A 21,396-nucleotide genomic window follows, 5' to 3' on the forward strand; every position below is an offset into this window, starting at 1 on the left:
ATACCTTGAATGTAGTTTTCCAAATATAATTAAATGTCTGCATTATACGCGCCAATTTTTCTAAAAGGTCAAGGGTTGAATTGCAAATTTCGCGCACTCACTACTTGATCATGGCGGTCATGATGAGTGAACAAGAGCAATTCGAAAGCCTCTTGGCGTCTTTAATGTCCTCGGACAACCATGCCCGGAATCAGTCAGAGGTAATCAAGTCATTGTACGAGCCACCAAACATCATTAATTTGTGTCTTTCATTTTGGGTGGGATTTAGCGCTTGATTCGGGAGAAAACACTCCCGAAATGTTTTTGGTATTTGTCAAATTTCACCCGTGTCGAAACGTGCGTGCTTGTTGCATGTATCGGGCGGTGCGTGCAGTCAAGCGTTGGTGTTTCGCCGGCATGACATTGTGCATGGTGACATCGGTGTGTTGGCTGCGTACCATTTGTCAGATCTGTGTGCACATGCACGATACAACATGTATTGTCAAACGTGTGACCCTGCTTGTTAGCATCCCATCGCGGGCGTTTGTCTGTCGTTTGTACTTTCGGTCGCCAATTGGAATTTTGCCACTTCATTTGCCTTACTTCATGCTTAACATTCATAACAATAAAGAGTAAATATTACCGGACTATTTAATTTTAACAACTTATTTAATCTCTCTTAAAGCCATAGGGCCTATCTCCCTATGGTGAGAATTCGAGGGGCAGGAGATGCCCGAAAATTCGTACTTAACCCCTTGATGACAGGAATTTCTTTCCGAAAGCCGACTCCGAGAATTCCAGCCTCGCTTGGCCACGAAGGCCACCTGCCAAACTGCAAATTCTCGGTTTGTGGCCCTGTGTGCTCTGCACGCTTTGAATTACATGGTGAAAAGGCTGATTGTTCGGTGGCATGGGGCTCTACTCACCCTTCCACATTCCCGTTGCCTTTTCTCAAAGTGAGGACTATTGTGAAGCTGGTGATTATGATGCAAATTCGGTCTTTTCATTTCTGGGCTACGCACAAAGACCAATTACCATATATACAAAAGTCAGGGTCTGCCTTCTTTCACCGTGTTCGCTCGAGAGTGGGCCGAGAATAATAGCTGAAAGCGGGCTGAGGATCTCAATTTTTACGGCGTGTTTTAACGCGTCCTGGCGTGAAGGGGTTAAGTTCCCACAGGGAGATATTGCTTCAATAAATAAGTTGTCAGGAGAATTCCTTTACAAGGTCAGGAACATCGTAAAGTGTATCGGTATTTCATTTTTTCCTCCCAAAAAGTTATGCCCAAATCAAATGGCAGTGATCATCATGATCATTGACTTGATTATTTTAAATAAATTTGGTTTTGTCCAATTTTGAACGTTAACTTTCTGTTATCATGCAGCTTGCTTTTGTTTTCAAAGCTCACTAACGTGCATGATGGTATACATGTAGTAACCAGGTCCCTTATTTTGCCTCTTACCGTGAAAACCAATGCGGCTTGACAGTACATGTAGGTGGTGAAATTAGAGACCAGGTAAATATACGGTCACGCACATCAGACCTGTCTGTTGTAATTCAGTTATAAACTCATTTGTAATTAGAAGCCATTAGGCCACATAAAAAGAAATAATTGGTGAGCGTCCTTTTTTTAAAGCTTGAGGTGGGAGGGTGATTTGGTTTTTTTTGTTCATTTCAATATGCATCTTTGCTGGATTGGAAAATATTAAAGAGTAGTTTCCTCAGTGAAATGAGTTTTTGTATCTTCTTGAAAAGGTTTTACACAGGCAAGTCATTCATCACAAAAGGAGGTAGGGGTTGTAAGCCAGGCGAAAGTAGGAGGGTTTTCTCAGAGAGAGTCACGGTGCTGTAGCTCTGTGAAGTGGGATCAGTATTGTACAAAGCTGTTGTGGTTACCACCTCGCCAGCTGCTCTATTTTCCATATATAATGCACATGGCCACAACCACAGCCAATAATTCGGATGCGGCTTACACAAATATGCTAACGGTTTGGTGAATCTCAACCTCGTTCCCATGGATTCAATCTTGCCGCAACTAAAGGGTCGAGGTTGGGTGGATCTGCACCCATACATGTACATATAAATATTCGGGAGTAATCAGCGATTTCGGGAAGTATCGTTTCCAGAGCGCACAACAGAAGGTCACTAAATTTGAATGTGAGATCATCCAAAAGGCTGTTTTTCCTTTTTTTCTGTAAATAAAAATTTTTTTTAAAATTGGGGATGGGTGTATTTCTTAAGGGCGGGCGGGGACAATCAAGTATTTTTTTTATGTGGCCCTATAATTAGCATAATTGCTGAAGAAACATGCCTATTTCGGTGTTTGCTTAAAAGAAATCAACTTGCATGTATGTTCATTTGATCCACCTTGCACCAATCTCAACTCCATGGGCTGCTTGTGCGTTCCTTCACTAGCCCCTGGTCATGTAGAAAACGAACATGGCGCTGACTGGCTATTCAGGATGAATTTACAGAAATGTATGAAGTCAATCACTCATATTTCAAATGCTACACACTTGCACCCACATATTCTCTTGCATGTCACGCACGCGTACATGTACATGTAAATCTGCGTCGCTTGTAAACACACTGAATAAAGTCCTAATTTAAATATTCCAAAATGTGGGATATTTAAATTATACAGTACCAGGGGTAGATTGCGCAAGGCATGATGGGAACCAACATGGCACAGCAAGGTCGTACCCATGGGAACGAGATTGACTTGAACATGTTGATTATGATACCAGTAAGCACAACCATGACAACCTGATCAAGTTATCCTGACCAGTCATGTTGATTAGGTAAATCATGTCAGCCTATGCAACATGATCATTTGCAGCTGGGCAGCTTAAGTCAGGATGTCCCAACACATGGATGCCAGTCTTCATGCGAAATTGAAGGTTGTCTGCATTGGTAGATTTGTGTGACTGTGGTGTAAAAAGAAAATTGTGGAATGCAAATACATGCAGATATGGCTGTAAAAAAGTCCGTATGGGGTGGCGCGGACATCCGGGAGTTTCGCAAAATGACGGGTAGCAACCACACCGTGCCGATGAAAACAACTGCAATGAACGTGTATGTACTTATCAAAGAAATGATTGTTTAATCCGATCCTCTGAATGGCTGGTGCACACGTACATCTTCATGATCGCTGTTTTCATCAGTTACCACCCGCCATTTTGCGAGAGTCCCGGATGTCCGCGCTGCCCCATTGGACAATTCCATACCAACTTTGACATGACTGCCAAAGTTTCTAATTGATTTTACAATTTTTTCTCCACCATTGCTGGTTAGGGATACACCTCAATTGAATGAATCCGAGGGGATATTACGGCAAATTATACATGTAATTAATAAAACAATTCTTAACATTTGTTTTCTTTACGTGTACATGTATATTTCTATACATGTAACATCCTTAACATAAAATGCAACGTCCGTAACAGCTTTAATTAGCAGAATTGGACTATACTTGAGCACGTTTTTTCTATCTTTCAATTCATGCAAGAGTAGAATGGGCGCAGACCAATTGCAACATAGTTCGTATAAAAAGCTAAAGGAAGCAACTTCACAGAGTTTTACTGAAATGATTTTTTTTTTTTACCTTCGAAAAGCCTTGATTTTGGTTGGGATGTCTTTTGGTCACATCACTCATCAAAGATTTATATCTGTCATTTTTATACATTGTAAAGAAGCATAGAGCCCTCAGTTTGCAGGCTTTAGAATGCAACGACATCATACCAAAATGTTTGCAGACATTCAAGACTGTGTAGCAGTTCTTAGTTCTGATCAGTTCAGGATTCAGTTCAGTGTCAGCCAATAAGTCGTAGTGCTCAAGTACATGATTCGGATGAATGAATGGATTGTTTGCACTGACTGATGTAATCTGCCTCCGTATCTTCCTTTTTCAGATGCTCTTTCAAAATTTACTTACAAGACGAGTAGGGCACAGTCTGACTTTCTCCTTTGCTAAAGGCCCTCCCAAAAATAACTACCAACCATATAATCTAGTGCATTGTTGAGAAGTAAAGAATTTGATGTAGTCAACTGACTGCACCACCAAGATCAACCTGTCACATCCTCCTTAGGGAGGTACCAATAGGTCAACTCTGAGGTCTGCAAGTTTGAGAACAAATCGACGGTCCCATGGGCCGCCCTGGGAAGTCATAAAGGAAGTGACATCCTTGAAACTATGGAAGTTGTCCACTTGAGTCAACAGGCAACGGCCTATATTCAGCCCTGACTACAAGCACAGCCATCAGTCTCTCCTTTTTTTCTTCGAAGACATGGCTTACATGCAGCGTAACAGCATGTGTCTGCTCAGTACCTACATGCAGTAATGATGCTTTAAATTGACAGACATGCAGGTGCGGGTACCTGTGCCTTTATATTGAATGTCCAATCTCACATACCTGTACAAGCCAGACAAGTAATTTTCCCTCTGTTGTCATTCAGAACTGAAGTACTGTACATGCAAACGAAAATGAAGTGTATGCAAATAAAATATGTACAAATTGTTCCCCCTGCGTGTTTTCCCTTCATAGGTGGCAGATGTCTGTGCCAACATGCCGATAGTTTTACTATCTCATCCAGAGACATTGACGATTAAAGTATATTAGAATATAAATGTCTGTTTTTCTAAAAGTGGCACAATACGAGAATTTACTTTAGAACTCAGAAGTTTTAAACATAGAACTTTATTCTGCAATTCACTCTGAAAATTTGTTAAAGGGTGCAAATTTGATGATCAAATAAAGCTGCCTTGGATAGTATTAAGCTGGTGTTAGTGATACCCTGGTAGAGAGATCGACACTTGGTAATATATGTCATGGGCCATTAAGCAGGCCTTCTGGATGACATGCTGGCTCCTGTACTTTGTGAGATTAAAAATAGACTGGCTGTCAAACTGATGACACATCCCTAGTAACAATGTGCACTCAGACATGTACGGTACATTTTGTGCTTGGGGTCATCAAGTTGTGCATGTATCCGAGTGATAGGATCGGTTCTTTATTTGTAGTCACAAGCAGACTTAGTCAAGCAGTTGAAATATTCTTTGTACCTGCTAGAGTTTAATCAAATGCACAACAGTGTCAAGAACAGGTGCATGCATGTACAGTACCACGTATCTTTCCCTGCTGCCGTGGCAAGGATGTTGTGGTGAATTTCACAACTTCCTGAAATTTACCCATCTTTCCTGTGTTTACAAACAATTGACAGCATATTGTAGTTAATGATGAAGTGCACGCACATGAACATATTGCCTTCCATGCTTCCTCAAGGACTGGTGCTGGCACTGAACATATGTACCACCACAGGATGTTGCCAACGTGGAGTGTCGGGAGGTTAATGTTGGAAACTCCCAAAGTTGACAGACTGCTTTGGGAGAAGTCAAACAGGCATGTTGTGTCATGTGGGACCAGATCTGATAATTGCTAGGATTTAGCACTGTAATTTTACTGAACTATCTAAGAATTGAAACCTGTGTTTTAATTTGACAAACATTCTTGTAAATTTCAGTCAAACAAATTGCAACCAACTGACCATGGATGACCAAACATACAAGATTCAAAATTATGCCTTGAGGTTTTGAGATGTTTCATGGGATTTCAGACAGTAGAGTTTTAAGACTTCTTTTCAAACAATCCTCTTGCAACCAAATTTTTAAATGTCTGTCAAAAGGATGAACAAAGAGGCTTTCCCACAACTTGCAGAAGAGCCAACTAAGGCAATACTGATGGCCTTTAAGGCACAGATGGCTGAGCTGTGGTTCCCAGTGGATTTGGCATTCTTGGGCTGACAAGCTAACAAGAATAAGGAGGACTTGACCGGAAGTTACTTGTATCCAAAGAGTACCAGGAAGAATTGAAATATAGATAATGCTCAGGATTCAAAGATGATGATTACACTTGAAGAAATTGATGTTGGAGTAATTTTTACTCAGGAATGGTTGTACTTGACCTAGTGTTACTAAAAGCAATGGCGTGAATGAATATCATACTTGACGACAGGTTGAAAGTAGCGTTACATTTTTCAAATCAGATGCTGTTATTGCTTGTATTAAGCAATCCATGTAAATAGTACTCGCTGGACTTTGCTCATAGGTATCCGTCAAAGTGCTGCAAATAAGGGAGTACTTTATTACAGGATAACAGATACATTTACTGTTAAGCAGCATTTCCCTTCCCTATTCAGCTGTGAGGCGGCCTACCTCACTAATTTTAGTGACCACCTTGGGCTTTTCTGTTGAATTTACCACCTCACACCCAACAAAGATGGAAGGAAAAAGCAAAATAAACTTAAGATATTTTGAAATAGATCAGTTTTAAATCATTCAGAATGGTAAAGAGGTATACAGAAGACAAGATCGGTTTATTTTATTGGAAAAATTTGGAGCAAATGTACTATTAGACTTTATAGAATTTATTTTAGGCCATTTTGAAAACACCCGCTCTTGTTTCAGGCACTAGAATTTTGGCAAAATTTGTTTGACCACCTCATACATATCAGAACCGCAGGGAACCCTGCTGTTGAAATGAATGACTTAAACTGCCCTTGTTTTCTTCAGGAGGTTTGTGAATTTTATTTTTCGATGCACTTTTTCAAGGCCTGTGTTAACTACTTCCTTTTCTTTTGTTGTCCATTTTCAGGCAGCATATGAAAACATCCCAACATCTACAAAGATTCCGTTTCTAGTGAGGTCCTTCCGGAATGCTAAAGTCCCACCAGAGGTAATAAGAAATCTCTCAGAAAATTATGTTTGAACTTTCAAAGAGCTGAAAAGATTTAATCAGTGGATACTACTATAGTACCAAATTTTTTTCTCCTAATTTACTCATAGAATAGCAATTGAGTGGCAATTTAGCTGGGTTTCATGAAGTTTCTGAGTTCATACTTTATAATTTGAATTCTACATGTTACTCTGTAAGGTCTGGCACTTATTAAACTTTTACACGTTAAACTTGGTATACGTGTATATAGCTTCATTGTAGAAATTGTACTAAACTTTTCGGCCTTGTGGCATAAATTTACAAGGAAACAGTTGAACTCTTTTCGTCATGATGATGTCGGCATGATTCATCACATTGTGCTGTTTCGGAAAATCACACTTTGACCTTGGGTACTGAATATGATGTGTGCCTTGCGTCAGTTTGACAGACATCAAAGCAGTACACATCTTCATTTGCCATAGGCAGTTGCTACAGTTGGTGTAGCCAGGAAATGGCAGAATGCTCTGGTTTCTCTTTCACATTTGGGTACATTTGTTTTGTTTTGATCAAGAGGATAAAGTGTGAAGAACCGTTTTGGCACAGGTCCAGCATTAGACTCCAAATGTAATTGCAGCTGGGCGAAGCAAAAGTTGCTGGAAGTTGATTCTTGGATCCTTCTTCCAACAAATACAGTTCTGCAGGAATTTTATAGCACGCCATGAACAAGTGTCATTTTTCCATCGAGCCATGGTCACTTTCGGAATCTGTTAAATCCAGCAGGGATTCCGTTCCATTCATTGCTTCAGCTGTTCATCCACTGTTCAGGCCAAAACATTTCGTGTTCATGAAGTTCACTCAATGCTTTTGAAAAGACTGAGGAAAGTGATTCTTGTTGCGTATCATTTTGGTCCAGGTTTCTGTTTGTAACTTGTCTGATTTCTGTTTTGCTAAATATCTGCTCAGTGTCAGGTAATTGAATTAAGGGTGATGAATGGATCATTTTGCTGTGAACACAGAAATAGCGTTGCTGTCATCACACAGCGTTTCTAAAAATAGTTTGACCTCACCTAGGAAACCAGCTGACGACATGACCTGACCAAGTCTTGTGGGAGGTTTAGTATTTGAGAAGATGGTTTTGTATTAAGCACACATTATGCATTGCTTGCAGGCTACCGAGTGATGGGAAAAAGTAATCTGAATTTTCTAGAAAGAAGAAAATTGTAGGTAAGATTGGGATGATCCTGCTTGGATTTTTTTTTTAAGTCACGACAAATGGCTGCCGTCCTGCTGCGGCGTGTCATCAGCACTCACCATGACGACGTCTGGCCCAATTTAGGGGAGGAGTCTCAAGGGTGGATTAAGGTGGAACTCTTGAGTGGCATCCAAGAGGAGACAACTCCCCTGGTTCAGAGGAGGATTTGTGACGTGGCGGCAGAGCTAGCCAGAAATTTGGTCGGTGAGTAGAAACTTAATTCCATCAAGGAATGAGTGTTCAACCCATTTCAACATTGTAATGGAAAGTTTAATATGAATGCACCTGTAATGTCTGTTGATGGAACAAAAATCTGTTGAATTTTTCTAGGTTTTTAGGACATTTAAGTTAAATTGATCAGGTTTGACTGAATGTTACCAGGCCTCGTGATTTTTTATCTAAGCATAATTGTAAAGCAAAAGTTAATTTGTGTAGTGAAGGAATTTGATCACTGTCATGTCATTTTTCATTTCAGATGAAGATGGAAACCTGCTTTGGCCGGAAGTTCTGGAATTCCTGTTCAGTTGCGCTACTTCCAACAATGTTTCACTCATGGAAAGTGCATTACACATCTTCAAGTAAGAGGAAGCAGATTCTCAAGTCAGCATAATCTTCAAGGAAATCCCTCTTGACATCATCTTTATTTTTATGTTTTGCATTCACACTGAGTGCAAAGTGATCTTACCTGCCCAGATCTTCAAAGATCAGCCCACCGTATTTGATACGTACTCCCCCAAGTGACTCTGTTTTTCTAATTTGGTTTTCTTTTTCAGCAACTATCCAGGCATTTTTGGCAACAGGCAGGCTCATTACCTGGAGGTTATCAAACAAATGTTAGCACAGTGCATCGCAGAACAGCAACAGCTTAGCGTAAGCCCCTCAGCTTTTCACTGAATTGCTTTCCACTAAGACCGATACCAGAGCACTGGACAACTTGGCATAACTAAATTAAAATCAGAAGAGATGAAGAAGAAGAATTTCCAAGATAGTTGGACTTGAAAGCACAAGGAGAAGCGTTTGCTACAACCCAGTTCTTGTGTTGGTGTGACTAGGATTGGTACCTTATCATGAAAACGATAAGCCTAGTTTGACGTCCTCGTTGGTCAGACTAATTTGGACTTTTCTCTTCAGGTGCGGATACTGGCAGCCAAGGCTATCATTTCCTTCATTCTTGCCCAAGGCAATGACACGGCGACCCAGAAGCACTTTGCTCATCTGATACCTTCCGTGATACAGGTAAGAGTCAAAAACGTGAGCGTTAGATATTATCCCAGTTGCATGGCGGCGTGTGCTTCTATACACAAATACTTTGTGGCTGGAGTGACCGTTCTCTACAACTGGTTTTGTTCCTGATTTAAAGGCTTGTGTGGAAAGTGTGAGGGTCGGGGACGATGACACCTTGCTGAAGAGCTTCATAGAGCTAGAAGAAACTGTGCCAAAACTGATCCGACCACACCTTGAAACTGTCGTCTGTTTTGCACTGAAGGTGAGAAGTTTTTACCAGTTGAACAATTTTCTGGCACTTCATCGTTTCAAGAGTTTTGTCTTGGTGTTGAAGGCCTACAACTAGCCCAAATGGCTTACGTTCATGTTTCTTTGTTCTGGACTGATTTCTACGTCAGGAATATTTCTAAACCTTTTTTTTTTACTTTTTTGTTGATTTAGATTGTTGAAGACACAAATTTAACAGATAGCTGGAGGCAGCTTGGGCTTGAAATGATCGTCACATTAGCAGAGACGGCGCCGGCGATGTTAAGGAAACTACCGCAGTACATACCACACATCAGTGAGTTATGTTGTTTAGAGCTTTGTTACCTTGAGGTTTTGTAATTGGACCTGGAGTTGAAGACAAACTGTGTTGATGCCATATCAGCCAGGCAATCCCGCCCTGTGTTGGTTTCCACTGTGATTGTTATTTTAGAGATCGTTTGGGACTAGCTTTTACGGCCTTAGATGCCCAGTTCTATGTTGTTTACACATTTTCTGTCTCTAGACTGTAATTGGCTCCATAATGGGCTTCAAGCTGGTCCAAGAGAGGGCGCTATTTCCTATAGCAGTGGAGGTTCTGTTGGTACTAACTGCCGATTACTGGTTCACGAACGACTAGGAAATGCAAGTGTTACAGTTGCATCACTATCAACTAATGAATACTTCTTACCACTGCAGCTGTTTTCAACCAATGAGGTGGTGCTTCTGCTCGAGATGGATAGCACCACACCTCAGTGAACATTACCATGCTTCATCACTGAAGCTACTTGATTCTTAAGTCTTTGCTGTTAATTTGCTCTGGGTTATGTTTTCAGCACAAATTTTTATGTTTGTGGTGTTGATGCAGTCACGAAACTTGTGTTGGGTGAATACATTTGTTGATCATGAAACAATCGGAGAATTGATGAAGGGATTGTTCTGGGGGTTTGTTCCAGTTTCCAAGATGCTGGCAATGATGGTGGATCTAGAGGAGGACCCAGAGTGGGCCATGGGTGATGACTTGGACGATGACGATGCTGACTCAAATGCTGTAGCAGGGGAGAGTGCCCTCGACCGCTTTGCCTGTGGCATTGGTGGGAAGACAATGCTCCCTCAGATCAAAGTGTCGATACCACCGATGTTGCAGAATCGTAAGAGAAATTGGATGTCAATCTGTTACAACAAATTAGGTTGTGTCATTTTTCATTGAAAGTGAATGCTGTGGAGTTTTGTCAGGTTTCTGAAGTTTGATTTTTATGCCTGCAAAGGCAAATGTTAAAGTTCCATTTTGACTAGATCATGGGGAAATAAAAAACTTGTGAGAGGTGACAGTGTCTGCCAAAATGATCGTACAGAGTCAAGACGTTGAGCAAAATTGAACTGTTTCATGCCAAGTCTCCATTTCACATTGCTTTTCGTCTGTGTGTGCACAAACCACTGCTGTTAACCATGGCATGGAGAGTAAATTCATCTACACACACTCCGTGAATCAGAAGATATTATTTGACACTTGTCTTGATGTTTATTTTCCTCAGCTGACTGGCGTTATCGGCATGCGGCCTTGATGGCCATTTCAGCGGTCGGTGAGGGATGTCACAAACAGATGGAGGCTATGTTGGGTCAGATTGTAGAGTCAGTCTTACCTTTCCTGGAAGACCAGGTAAGTTCTCTTGTCCTTAACCACTTCCTGCCGGGGATTCTGGATCCGGACACGTATGCTTTATATGCATGGCCGGGGTCTCCGAACTGGGACAAAGGAAACATGGCCTTGTAACGAAAGACCGTACTCGGAACAAAAGACCAGGCTGCTGGCCATTACCGACATTTCACTCTCAAAAGTGGAGATAATCCAGCCTTGTTTTGAAACAATATACCACGGTTTGGGGCATTTAGAGCAAGTGGATTACCACCGGGGACAAAAGCGCTCCACCACCACAGGATGAGCCACACAGCACAGCTGCATGCTAATCTGGCCCCTATTGAAAAGAGGTCAGCAGCGCACTGAGCCAGGTTCATGATTAAAAGAAACTTATATAACACCACACAATCTGGGCTCTTTTTACAAGGCTGCAGGCCTGGCTGAAATACTCAGAACTTTGAAAACAGAAAAGAAATGATAATTATCCCAGACCAGCATCATCAACATTGATAACTGCACCCGGCAGCAAGTGGTTCACCTTCCTTTCTTGATGTTTCATACTTCCATTTCCTTGACTCAATTTCCATTCGTACAGAAAACAATGTAGTCCTAAGAATGATGAAACACTTCAAGTTTGGTTTTCCTCAGCATCCCAGGGTTCGCTATGCCTCTTGCAATGCCCTGGGCCAGATGGCCACAGACTTCGCCCAGACATTTGAGCGTAAATTCCACCAGAAGGTCGTGCCGGGTCTGCTGGCAGTTCTGGATGATCACAGTCACCCAAGAGTACAGGCACATGCCGGAGCTGCATTGGTCAACTTCAGCGAAGCCTGCCCCAAGAACCTGCTCCTACCCTACCTAGACGCCATCTTGACCAAACTGGAGGGTGTCCTTAATATGAAAATCTCAGAGGTATTGTCAGAGTTTTAAGTCTCCCTTTTTATAGTATCCATGATTGACATTAAAATCGCACCATTGGGTTTAACATAAGGCAAACAAGAACCGTGAGCATGCGTACATGTCCATGCATACTCATGCAATATGATTGCACAGTTCACGTCACAGCATTAGAATTCTTTACAACTGAGTATGTTGACAAACTGTCTTGACGAGTTCAAGTTGTTGTTTTGGGAAATGAAACAGTTTTTTCTGAAAAACTATTTTGTTAGTCGCTTGTAATAATGCCTGGATTTGTCTAAACAAGATGCACTCTCTACTCAAGAATTCGTCAAAGTAATGCAAAATTATGCGTCGCATTGTGGATATTTTGGTGTTTTTATTTTTTTCTCAGTTGGTTCAGACGGGGACTAAACTGGTCCTGGAGCAGATGGTTACCACGCTGGCTGCTGTAGCAGACACATCTGAGGAGACCTTCTTGCAATACTACGACCGTTTCATGCCCAACTTAAAATACATTGTCCAGAACGCAAACACGAAAGAGCTGCGGTTACTCAGAGGGAAGACCATTGAGTGCATCAGTTTAATTGGACTGGCTGTTGGAAGAGAAAAGGTTTGTTTTAAAAAGAAATGCCCTGGTGGACAAGTGGTTAAAGGATCTAGCCTTGGAGAAAAGATAGCGTGTTCAAAGCCTCATAAACACGTTTCCTTCGAGTTTTAAACTATTAATCAGAACATTCCTCATGGAGATAAATTAAGTCGTAAGAAATCATTTACTGCGGTAACATTTACCCAGTGTTAATTTAGGATTTTCCAAATCAGGCAGTGTCCAAGCAAACTTCAGATGTTAGTCATAATCCTGTCTGTTTCTTCCTCAGCCGTCATTCAGGGTAGATTATTAATACATCTCTGTATGTACTAGCCATGTGTATTAACTGCCCAAGAGCACCATATTCATCAGCCTGGCCTTGTTGGTGGCTTGCAAGTAATATTTTTGGACTATCTGGTCGGCTTCATTTTCTGCCCCACCTCATGTTGCAGTTCTCCATGGACGGCAATGACGTCATGCAGCTGTTGCTAAAGTCTCAGGTTGACCCCAACGACCTTGAGGATGATGACCCCCAGGTGTCGTACATGATCTCGGCATGGGGTCGTATGTGTAAGATCCTCGGCCGTGATTTCCAGCAGTACCTACCGCTGGTCATGGGACCCACCCTCAAGACCGCATCTCTTAAACCTGAAGTGGCCTTACTGGACGGTAAGTTTGGGTGAACAAGCTGAAAGCTTGGAACATTTTTAACACACTACCTCATTCTCAGTGTCTGAAGTAAATGGTTGATTGCTACACTTTCTTTGTTGCCATTTCAGAGTTTTTACTCCAAGGAATTGGAGCATTATTGGAAGTCCTTCGAAATCTTCAAACTCTGTTTTGTTTCAAACGTGTTTTATGATGTGTTGATTCATAATAGCCGAGGAGGCCAAAACAATGACGGAAGACGAGGGTTGGGAGTTTGTCAACCTGGGTGAGCAACAGAGTTTCGGTATCAAGACGGCGGGTTTGGAGGACAAGAGTACAGCTTGCCAGATGCTCGTCTGCTATGCCAGGGAGCTTAAGGAAGCCTTTGCTGAGTACACGGAGGAAGTGGCCAAGATCATGGTGCCTCTGCTCAAGTTCTACTTCCATGACAATATCCTTTTTTTACTGAACAGGCCTCCAACGCGATCTTTGTGGAATTATTTCTGAAGACAGTCCCTCACCTATCACATCAAATGGTGTGTTCCTTGTACTTTTACAACATATAGACATTAAGGTAAGATCAGAACAACTAGATGTCTGTTATCTTTGATCTCTCCGACTCAAGAAATAGAGGTAAAGTTTTGTTGAACATTTGTTGAGGGAATTATCCTGTTTAATAGCTTTATGGATTGGTCCTAAGTCCCAGTAGTTAGCAGTACTTTGTAGATTGCAAGCAGTTGCGTTGTTCTGAAACAATTTGAGTCCTAGATCAGTTACTTTCCAAGATTACATCATTTGTACCAACGGTCTTTTACTTCACGCTTCGTTTCACACATCCTCTCCAAATCAGTCCATGATTCCTAGTCAAGGTTGTTTCCTTGACAGACTGTTAACTGGTCAGATTCACAGCGGCTGAGTCGATGCCATTACTCCTGGAATGCGTCAAGGACAAAGGTGATGAGTATGTGGCATCTATGTGGAGCTTCATGTATCCTGAAATGATCAAGGCTGTCCAGACAGAACCCGAAGTGGAGATACTGCAGGAGCACATGGAATCTCTGTCAAAGGTGGAAATTTACTCCTTTCAAATAACCCGAACCCTGTCGGCATTTTGCCACCAGTTTTCCTCTTAAATCCACATGGAGAAACCCGGGAATGCTTTGTAGCTCAACTTCCATCGATCTGGAAAAATCATTATGTTTAAGTTAGCCTAAGGCTGGTGAGGTTAACCTCTGGCTGGTTAGGTTAACCTCTGGCTGGTTAGGTCAACCTCTGGCTGGTTAGGTTAGCCTCTGGCTGGTTAGGTTAGCCTCTGGCTGGTTAGGTTAGCCTCTGGCTGGTGAGGTTAGCCTCTGGCTGGTTAGGTTAACCTCTGGCTGGTTAGGTTAGCCTCTGGCTGGTTAGGTTAGCCTCTGGCTGGTTAGGTTAGCCTCTGGCTGGTTAGGTTAGCCTCTGGCTGGTTAGATTAGCCTCTGGCTGGTTAGGTTAGCCTCTGGCTGGTTAGGTTAGTCTCTGGCTGGTTTTGTTAGCCTCTGTACCAATAATGAATTCTTGTTATGTTCAAAAGTCGAGCAATAACTTCTCATCAGAGAATCCAGTATTTAGTTAAAGTTGCCTTCTTTGTATCACGGTTACAGTGCATAGAATATCTGGGCTCAGGTTGCCTTAGCAACGAGCAGATGCAGGAAATATCCAGAACATTGATTGACATGCTGGAGGAGCACTTCAAGAGACAAGCAGACAGGCAAGGTGAGATCAGTCAAAAACTTTCAATCAAAGCCAGACATCTGTAAGAAACAGCCAATCAAAGCCAGACATCTGTAAGAAACAGCCAATCAAAGCCACACATCTGTAAGAAACAGCCAATCAAAGCCAGGCATCTGTAAGAAACAGCCAAGAAAATATCAGAGCATTTGCCTCACATGCATAGTTTATTAAAATAGAAAGGTTTCACTGGTAGTGTTTTTGCATCAATAAAGATTTGAGTAACCAGCGTTCAGGGTCAAAAAGGAACAATTGGGGCTGAAGTGCCTTTTCAAAAACTTCCCAGAAAATAATTGGTTATAAAAATTTATCCTTTTCCTTTTTTTTTTAGAAAAGAGAAAAGATGAAGACTACGATGACGATGTTGAAGAAAACCTACAGGATGAGGTTGGTTTAAGTTGGTTAGATTCAAGGAATGTTTCCAACTTGTGGTGAGCAGTTGAAGCAGTTTGTGTGACTTGGTCTTCATTTATTCTTACTGTAGCATCAAGATGATGCCTATCTCCTCAGCAAGGTCTCTGATATTGTCCATGCCATCCTTGGCACACAGCGTGAAGCAGGGATACCATTCTTTGAGCAACTGCTCCCCCATGTCGTCAGACTTCTGGTAAGGCTCCGATTTCCAAAATCATCTCCGGGACAAATCATACCAAGACTCAGACGGTTAATTTCTGTCCAACATTGTCATGGATTGACAAGTGTGTCCTGCCCAAACTGTGTATCAAATACCGTGTTTCGTAGATGTCTGATGGAAATTGATGACTGTTTCTGAAACATCCAGGACTCTTGTCAGCATATATCTGTTTATTTGTAACACGTGAAGATCCAGCATTTACCCTAGAAACATGATAAAATCACAGCCTCAGCTCTTGCTCATACACGCGCAGATGTCGTCACAACTCAAGTACAAACCTTGCCATGATGTGTAGATAGATTCAAGTCTTGTGTAGTAGTAGAAAGAACAGTTAGTGTTTTAAATGGAAGAAGTTATGGATGCATTTATCAATTTTTCTAACCAGCATAAATCTTTGTGATATACATGTAGTTTGATAGCGTATCAATTGTAACTGTTCCCTTCTCATCAACAGTCAGTAGACAGGCCTTGGACGGATAGGCAGTGGGGAATTTGCATATTTGATGATGTCATAGAATACCTTGGGCCAGTAAGTAGCATTTTTGTCATTTTGATGAGAATGTTAAGAACATTTCGTCAGAAGTAACAGAAAAAATTACCTCCTTTATTTCAATTTTATATCATAAAGAATGAGTTTATTACCAGATTGTATAATTTGTGTTTGTGAAAGCTGTAAAATGCTTTTAGAATTTGCCTCTCGTTTAATTTTAAGTTTTATGTTCAAAGATAAAGAACACGGCATTTGAGTTTCTTACCTTTTTTCCTTTTTCCAGAATTCCTTTAAATATCAGGAGTACTTTTTAAACCCACTGCTGCAATACGTCTGTGACCGCAGTGCTGAGGTTAGACAAGCAGCAGCCTATGGCTGTGGAGTAATGGGAAAATTTGGCGGACCACAGTATGCGCAGGCATGCTTAGGTAAGGTCAAAGGTCACGGGGCCAAATGTCTCATTCTGAAATGTCCCGACTTTGTGAGGAAAGAGCCACAAGTTAAAGGAATGAGATTTTATCAGATGGGTGCAACAAATTAAGGAATATTTTGGTTCCATTTTTCTTTTTTGGGGGGTTGAAACAGAGGCCATCCCAACGCTGTCTGCAGTTATTGCGGATCCCCAGTCCAAATCCAGAGACAACCTCTACGCGACGGAAAACGCTATTGCTGCTGTTACCAAGATACTGCAGCATAACAACAGCAAGCTGAACCTGGACGAGCTACTGCCTCTCTGGTTGTCATGGTTACCGGTGACAGAGGACAAGGAGGAGGCGGTTCACGTGTACAGCTTCCTCTGTGATCTTATTGAATCGTGAGTAGCATTCATATTGAGAGTCATTGGTTTCTAACTCTTTTCTTTTTTCATAAGTCTAGCCAATCTTCACTGCATGGAACTTTGACTGTTCCCTGACTTCTCCGTGTCCTCAGAAAAGCTTCAGGTGATGTAACATGTCAGACTTCTGCCTTCCTCAATCCTGTACAGTCCTTAAGCTTGGTGCATTTTGAAGGATTCAGGAAGGTCTAAATTGAAATCAGATCTACAGAAAGTTATTCATTTAAATACCCTGGGTATTCTGCCAAACAACACCACGATGTTTGATGATTTTTATGTCATGTAAAACCTTCTTTTTTCCTTACCTCTATGGCTAGAAATAATCATATCATCCTGGGCATCAACAACGGCAATCTGCCAAATCTTCTGGCCATCCTGAGTGAAGCGTTCTCCAATGATGCCCTTTGTGAAGATGAAAATGTCTTACATCGATGCATCAACATCGTCAAACAAATCCAGGCAAGTACTGTAAACCTCTCAATTTTGATTGCTCAACCTTTAGACAGCGAGACAAAGCTCCCCCATTAACAGGAGGAAACGTTACTTCTAGACATGAAGTCAGTACATGTATTTTCAATATTTTATTAACGATGATCCACATATCACTTTGGTAAGATTGTTAAAATTCCCTGTCAGACTTAGAATAAGATTAATGCCAAATGTGCTACCTGTTTAGTACCGCTTCCTTTTAGGGTTAGTATAATTCAAGAATGTGACATTTTGAACTTCAAAGAATTGTTTAATTTTTTTTTTTACTTCAGAGCAACCAAGAACTTTGGACCGTCTGTGTCGCACAACTGTCAACGGAACACCAGCAAGCTTTAATTGATGCCCTCAAGATGCTGGAACACTGAATTTTGACCCACGACCTGTGGTTAGCCTGACCTTATTGGATGTTATGGTTTGCTATAAGCAAAGTAGATGAGGGATTTGGTTTGGAATGGTTTCACCCAAGACTGGGTGGTTTGTTTCAAAGGAGAAATGAAAAATGCTTTTTGACAGCCCGAGTTTGTTGGAAGGTTGCCAATTTGGCATTTAGGGTGTAAGTTTCAACAGTAAAGCTCTCTGTGATTTGTTGGTAACCATTTATGATGGGCACACTGCCAGTTATTAATATTGCTTCATAGTTTCAAGGTTTCGTTGGCAAATAGGGACGTGTCGCTCCAAAATGTTGGTTGCACATCATTTGACATGTTTGGACATGCAGGGTGTCATATCTGTGTTGAAGTCCAAGATTGCTGGTTACTTTCGTAGTAGTCTCCTGGTTGGGTTTTATTTGCTCATTTCAACATGTTTGCTGCTAATTGTAACATTAATTGTAAATTTCCACTTGCCGAGTAGCAGTTCAAACATACCGTCTATCAAGTGCAACATGGTGACTTGGGAGTCATTTACCATTTGTATAGCGGCATTGAAGATTTTTGTCCAACTTATTTTACCAAATTTCAATGAGTTTGACATCAGAATTTTGCTTTACAACCTTTTAGCGCACTGAGAAAAAAACAGAATATCTTGGCAGAGTGTAGATGGAATTTATTATTTTGTTCAGGCAAAAACTGATCACTAAGGTATTTTCAGATTTTCCATGGACAGACATTAAAATGAAACACTTTGAAAAAAATCAGGATTGTTGTAATCATGTATGAATTGGAAGAACTTATTAATCTTGTAAAAAGTAAGTAGTAGCCATGAATTGAAATGGCTAATTTCTCATTAAGCACCATTGATTTCATGTCAACATGTACCATAAGTCTAGTCTTTCTTGGAGAGTTTCATAATCCTTTGTAAGATAATCCCAAGAATACAGTTCAGAGACTTTGATTATTTTTCCATGGGCAGGTTGTGTCTGGTTGATCTATAGATTCATTTTTTTTTTCTTTCTGGGGGATGCAAATTGTTCTTGGTGAAACAAAAAACCAAAATGAATAAAGAGTGTAAATCTGAAATATGTGCACCTTACCCTACACAGGATCTATTGTTCTTTCAACTTCTATAAAGGCAAACCATGTACATGTAGGTAACGGTCACATTCAAATGAAAGTATGTAGATGGGTGTATTCTTATTTCAGTAGCCAATGGTAATAAATTTACAAGGTGTGAGAATATTCTACATTATTATCTTCACAACCAAAGTTGAAGTATGACTTTGTGGCTTTCTGATAGGACAGTCAGACTCTTATCTATGAGTGCTTAAACATCAAAGACAGGTACATTAGACCAAATCAGCCCTAGGAGGCAAGGATACAACCTCAGTCGCTATGTTACTCTGCGTGCAATCATGGATCTGGTCCACCAGACCTAGCATGAATGATGTCCAACTCTTGAAAAACTTTCTTTGATATTCCTGTCCAACTTGTACAGCAATTTTCATCATTTCAGAATACATGCAAGTATAGAAGTGAAAACTAGTCTTTGTACTTTGCTGTGGTCAAAAACAGTACATTTAGCAATTTCCACACGGTAAATTAATTAGGTTTTGCGGGAAAGTCTGCTGTAAAATTAATGCACGGAGTAAAAAAAAAATGCTTGCCATCAAGCAGGTGACTCAGTTTCACTAAGCAAACTTCCAGTGTTAATCAGACGTGCTTAGAAGGTATGCATATGCCCCATGACATACACCACTAGGCAAATCGTGTAGTTTGCATTGCTTGTCATAAGTCCTCAGCTGATTTTCATTTAGTAAAATACTTAAATGTGGACAGCAGTGGTTTCAGCTTAGCGGCCTTGGAAATAAGCGCTGTATTTTCAATATTTGCCTGGCAATGAGATCAGTTATACTTCTAAATTTATGTTAAGCTACTCTGAAGATAGTTGCCGATGCAGCCATTGACAAGTTCTCAACTAACTGAAGATCAGTTATTCACTTATTTTGCAATGAAACAATTTCTTAACTTTTAAAGGTAAGAAATTGCCAGTGGCACGTGAAAATGTACAGAAAAATGCGAGGAAAAAACCTTTTTACCATTCACTGGTAATCATTTCATTTTGTGTGGCGCAATTGCCTGTAATTTTAAAGATTTTTCCTTGAAGAAAGGTTGCATAAAAATTTACAAGACTGTATACTTTGGGGGTTTGTAAAGTATACAATAAGAGTTAACCTACGTAAATGAAATTTGACGTCAATTACAGTATAAATAAAATGTAAAGTGGTTTCTTTTGGAACGAAGAGGACGTATCTTTGATTGGCTTTGGTTTGTACATTTGACTTCCTTTGAGACTGCTACAATCGTCAAGTGTTTGAATCAGTACCAAACTCTATTTCCTATACTTGAAACCTGACAAAATACAAGTAAAAGACTGCTTGGATGCTTGTGTAACCTCTGCATTAGTATGTTAATCACCGGATCACTTCTCAAGTGGAATTTTCAAAACTTGTGGCCTCGGACAACATTGAGGTTTCTTGTGTTTGCATTTCATTCTGGGAGTCCAAAATTCTCAAAATTCAGATGTCAGTTCGTTTGGCCTTTTCATACCACAATCACAAACAGGCTTACCAAAGAGCAAATGTAAGATGCAACTAATATGAGAACTTCCTAGCCACTTTAAATAATTGAAGAATCTAGTAACAATTGTGAAGTTTTCGAAATAGAATCCAGTGTAATATCTCAGTTTTGCAGAAGGTCCAACGTATCTGCACATGATTCATAAGCCATTTTATATAGGCCCTACCGTTGGGAACTAGCTAAAAATAATTTGTTTTAAATTGTTTTAATATCTCATTGATCAATCATCATAGGAAATTTACCTGCAGTGCCTCAATCCTACTGTAGATGGATTGCTTTAACCTTCTGTCTTCATGGGCATTTACTTTTGAGTCGACCACCCACACTAGTACAACAGAGGTCCTGCGTGGAGCGCCCTCACAGAGGACAGGTCTTTGTTCCTCTGAGATACGCTTGAATAGACCCTATAGTACTTCATTGTCACATTAATTTAAATAACAAAACGTCCTCTGTGAGGGCGCTCCATGTAGCCCCTCTATATACTCCCTTGTACTATGTACTGTTAGGCCTAACTTATGTTGAAGCCTGAAGTTTAACTTGCTGGAAAAAAGACAGACATTTCCGACATGAAATGACTCTAAGTGCAGGATTTTTTAAGGCTTAGCTAGGCCTACTTTTACATAACTAGGGGGCCTACGCCATATCACGGCTGTTTAATTGCACTTTCACAGTCCAAATATCATAACAAAATGGCGGCAAACCAACAGGCTATTTCATGAAGCTAAGGCACAGGTCAGAAGACCTCCATCATGTCCAGGGGAACCGCCTTGGCACGCACTGTCATACACTTTTCATTCAGGGTTTGAAATAAAAATAACTACTATGATAGGCCTAGGGCCAAGCTCTTTGGCTTGGCTGTTAGTTATTTTGACTGATCAAACTAACGAAAGACAGTCGAAGTAGGCCCTAGTTCAGTTCACTTTATTTTCCACATAATATTTACTCTGTAGAAACAGTTTCACAAAGTGTATATATGTGGATTGTTGCA

General features: G+C 40.8%; 1 protein-coding gene across 1 annotated transcript; it reads left to right on the top strand.

The window, feature by feature from the left end:
• Nucleotides 1-101: 101 nt before the first annotated feature.
• On the top strand, nucleotides 102-20,071 carry LOC110983557 (importin-5-like). Its single transcript, XM_022242882.2, has 23 exons — nucleotides 102-200; nucleotides 6,631-6,711; nucleotides 7,954-8,146; nucleotides 8,418-8,520; nucleotides 8,716-8,812; nucleotides 9,074-9,178; nucleotides 9,303-9,428; nucleotides 9,608-9,728; nucleotides 10,366-10,560; nucleotides 10,945-11,069; nucleotides 11,697-11,960; nucleotides 12,340-12,558; nucleotides 12,987-13,203; nucleotides 13,415-13,633; nucleotides 14,077-14,249; nucleotides 14,820-14,931; nucleotides 15,278-15,333; nucleotides 15,431-15,553; nucleotides 16,035-16,109; nucleotides 16,354-16,498; nucleotides 16,656-16,884; nucleotides 17,223-17,364; nucleotides 17,667-20,071. The coding sequence occupies exons 1-23, from the start codon at nucleotides 111-113 to the stop codon at nucleotides 17,757-17,759; spliced, it is 3,303 nt and encodes a 1,100-aa protein (XP_022098574.1). The 5' UTR covers nucleotides 102-110; the 3' UTR covers nucleotides 17,760-20,071.
• Nucleotides 20,072-21,396: the final 1,325 nt, after the last annotated feature.

This window comes from Acanthaster planci, linkage group LG14, assembly GCF_054643075.1.
Source record: "Acanthaster planci isolate LZ-2023a linkage group LG14, COTS_SCS, whole genome shotgun sequence".
Classification (NCBI taxonomy): domain Eukaryota; kingdom Metazoa; phylum Echinodermata; class Asteroidea; order Valvatida; family Acanthasteridae; genus Acanthaster; species Acanthaster planci.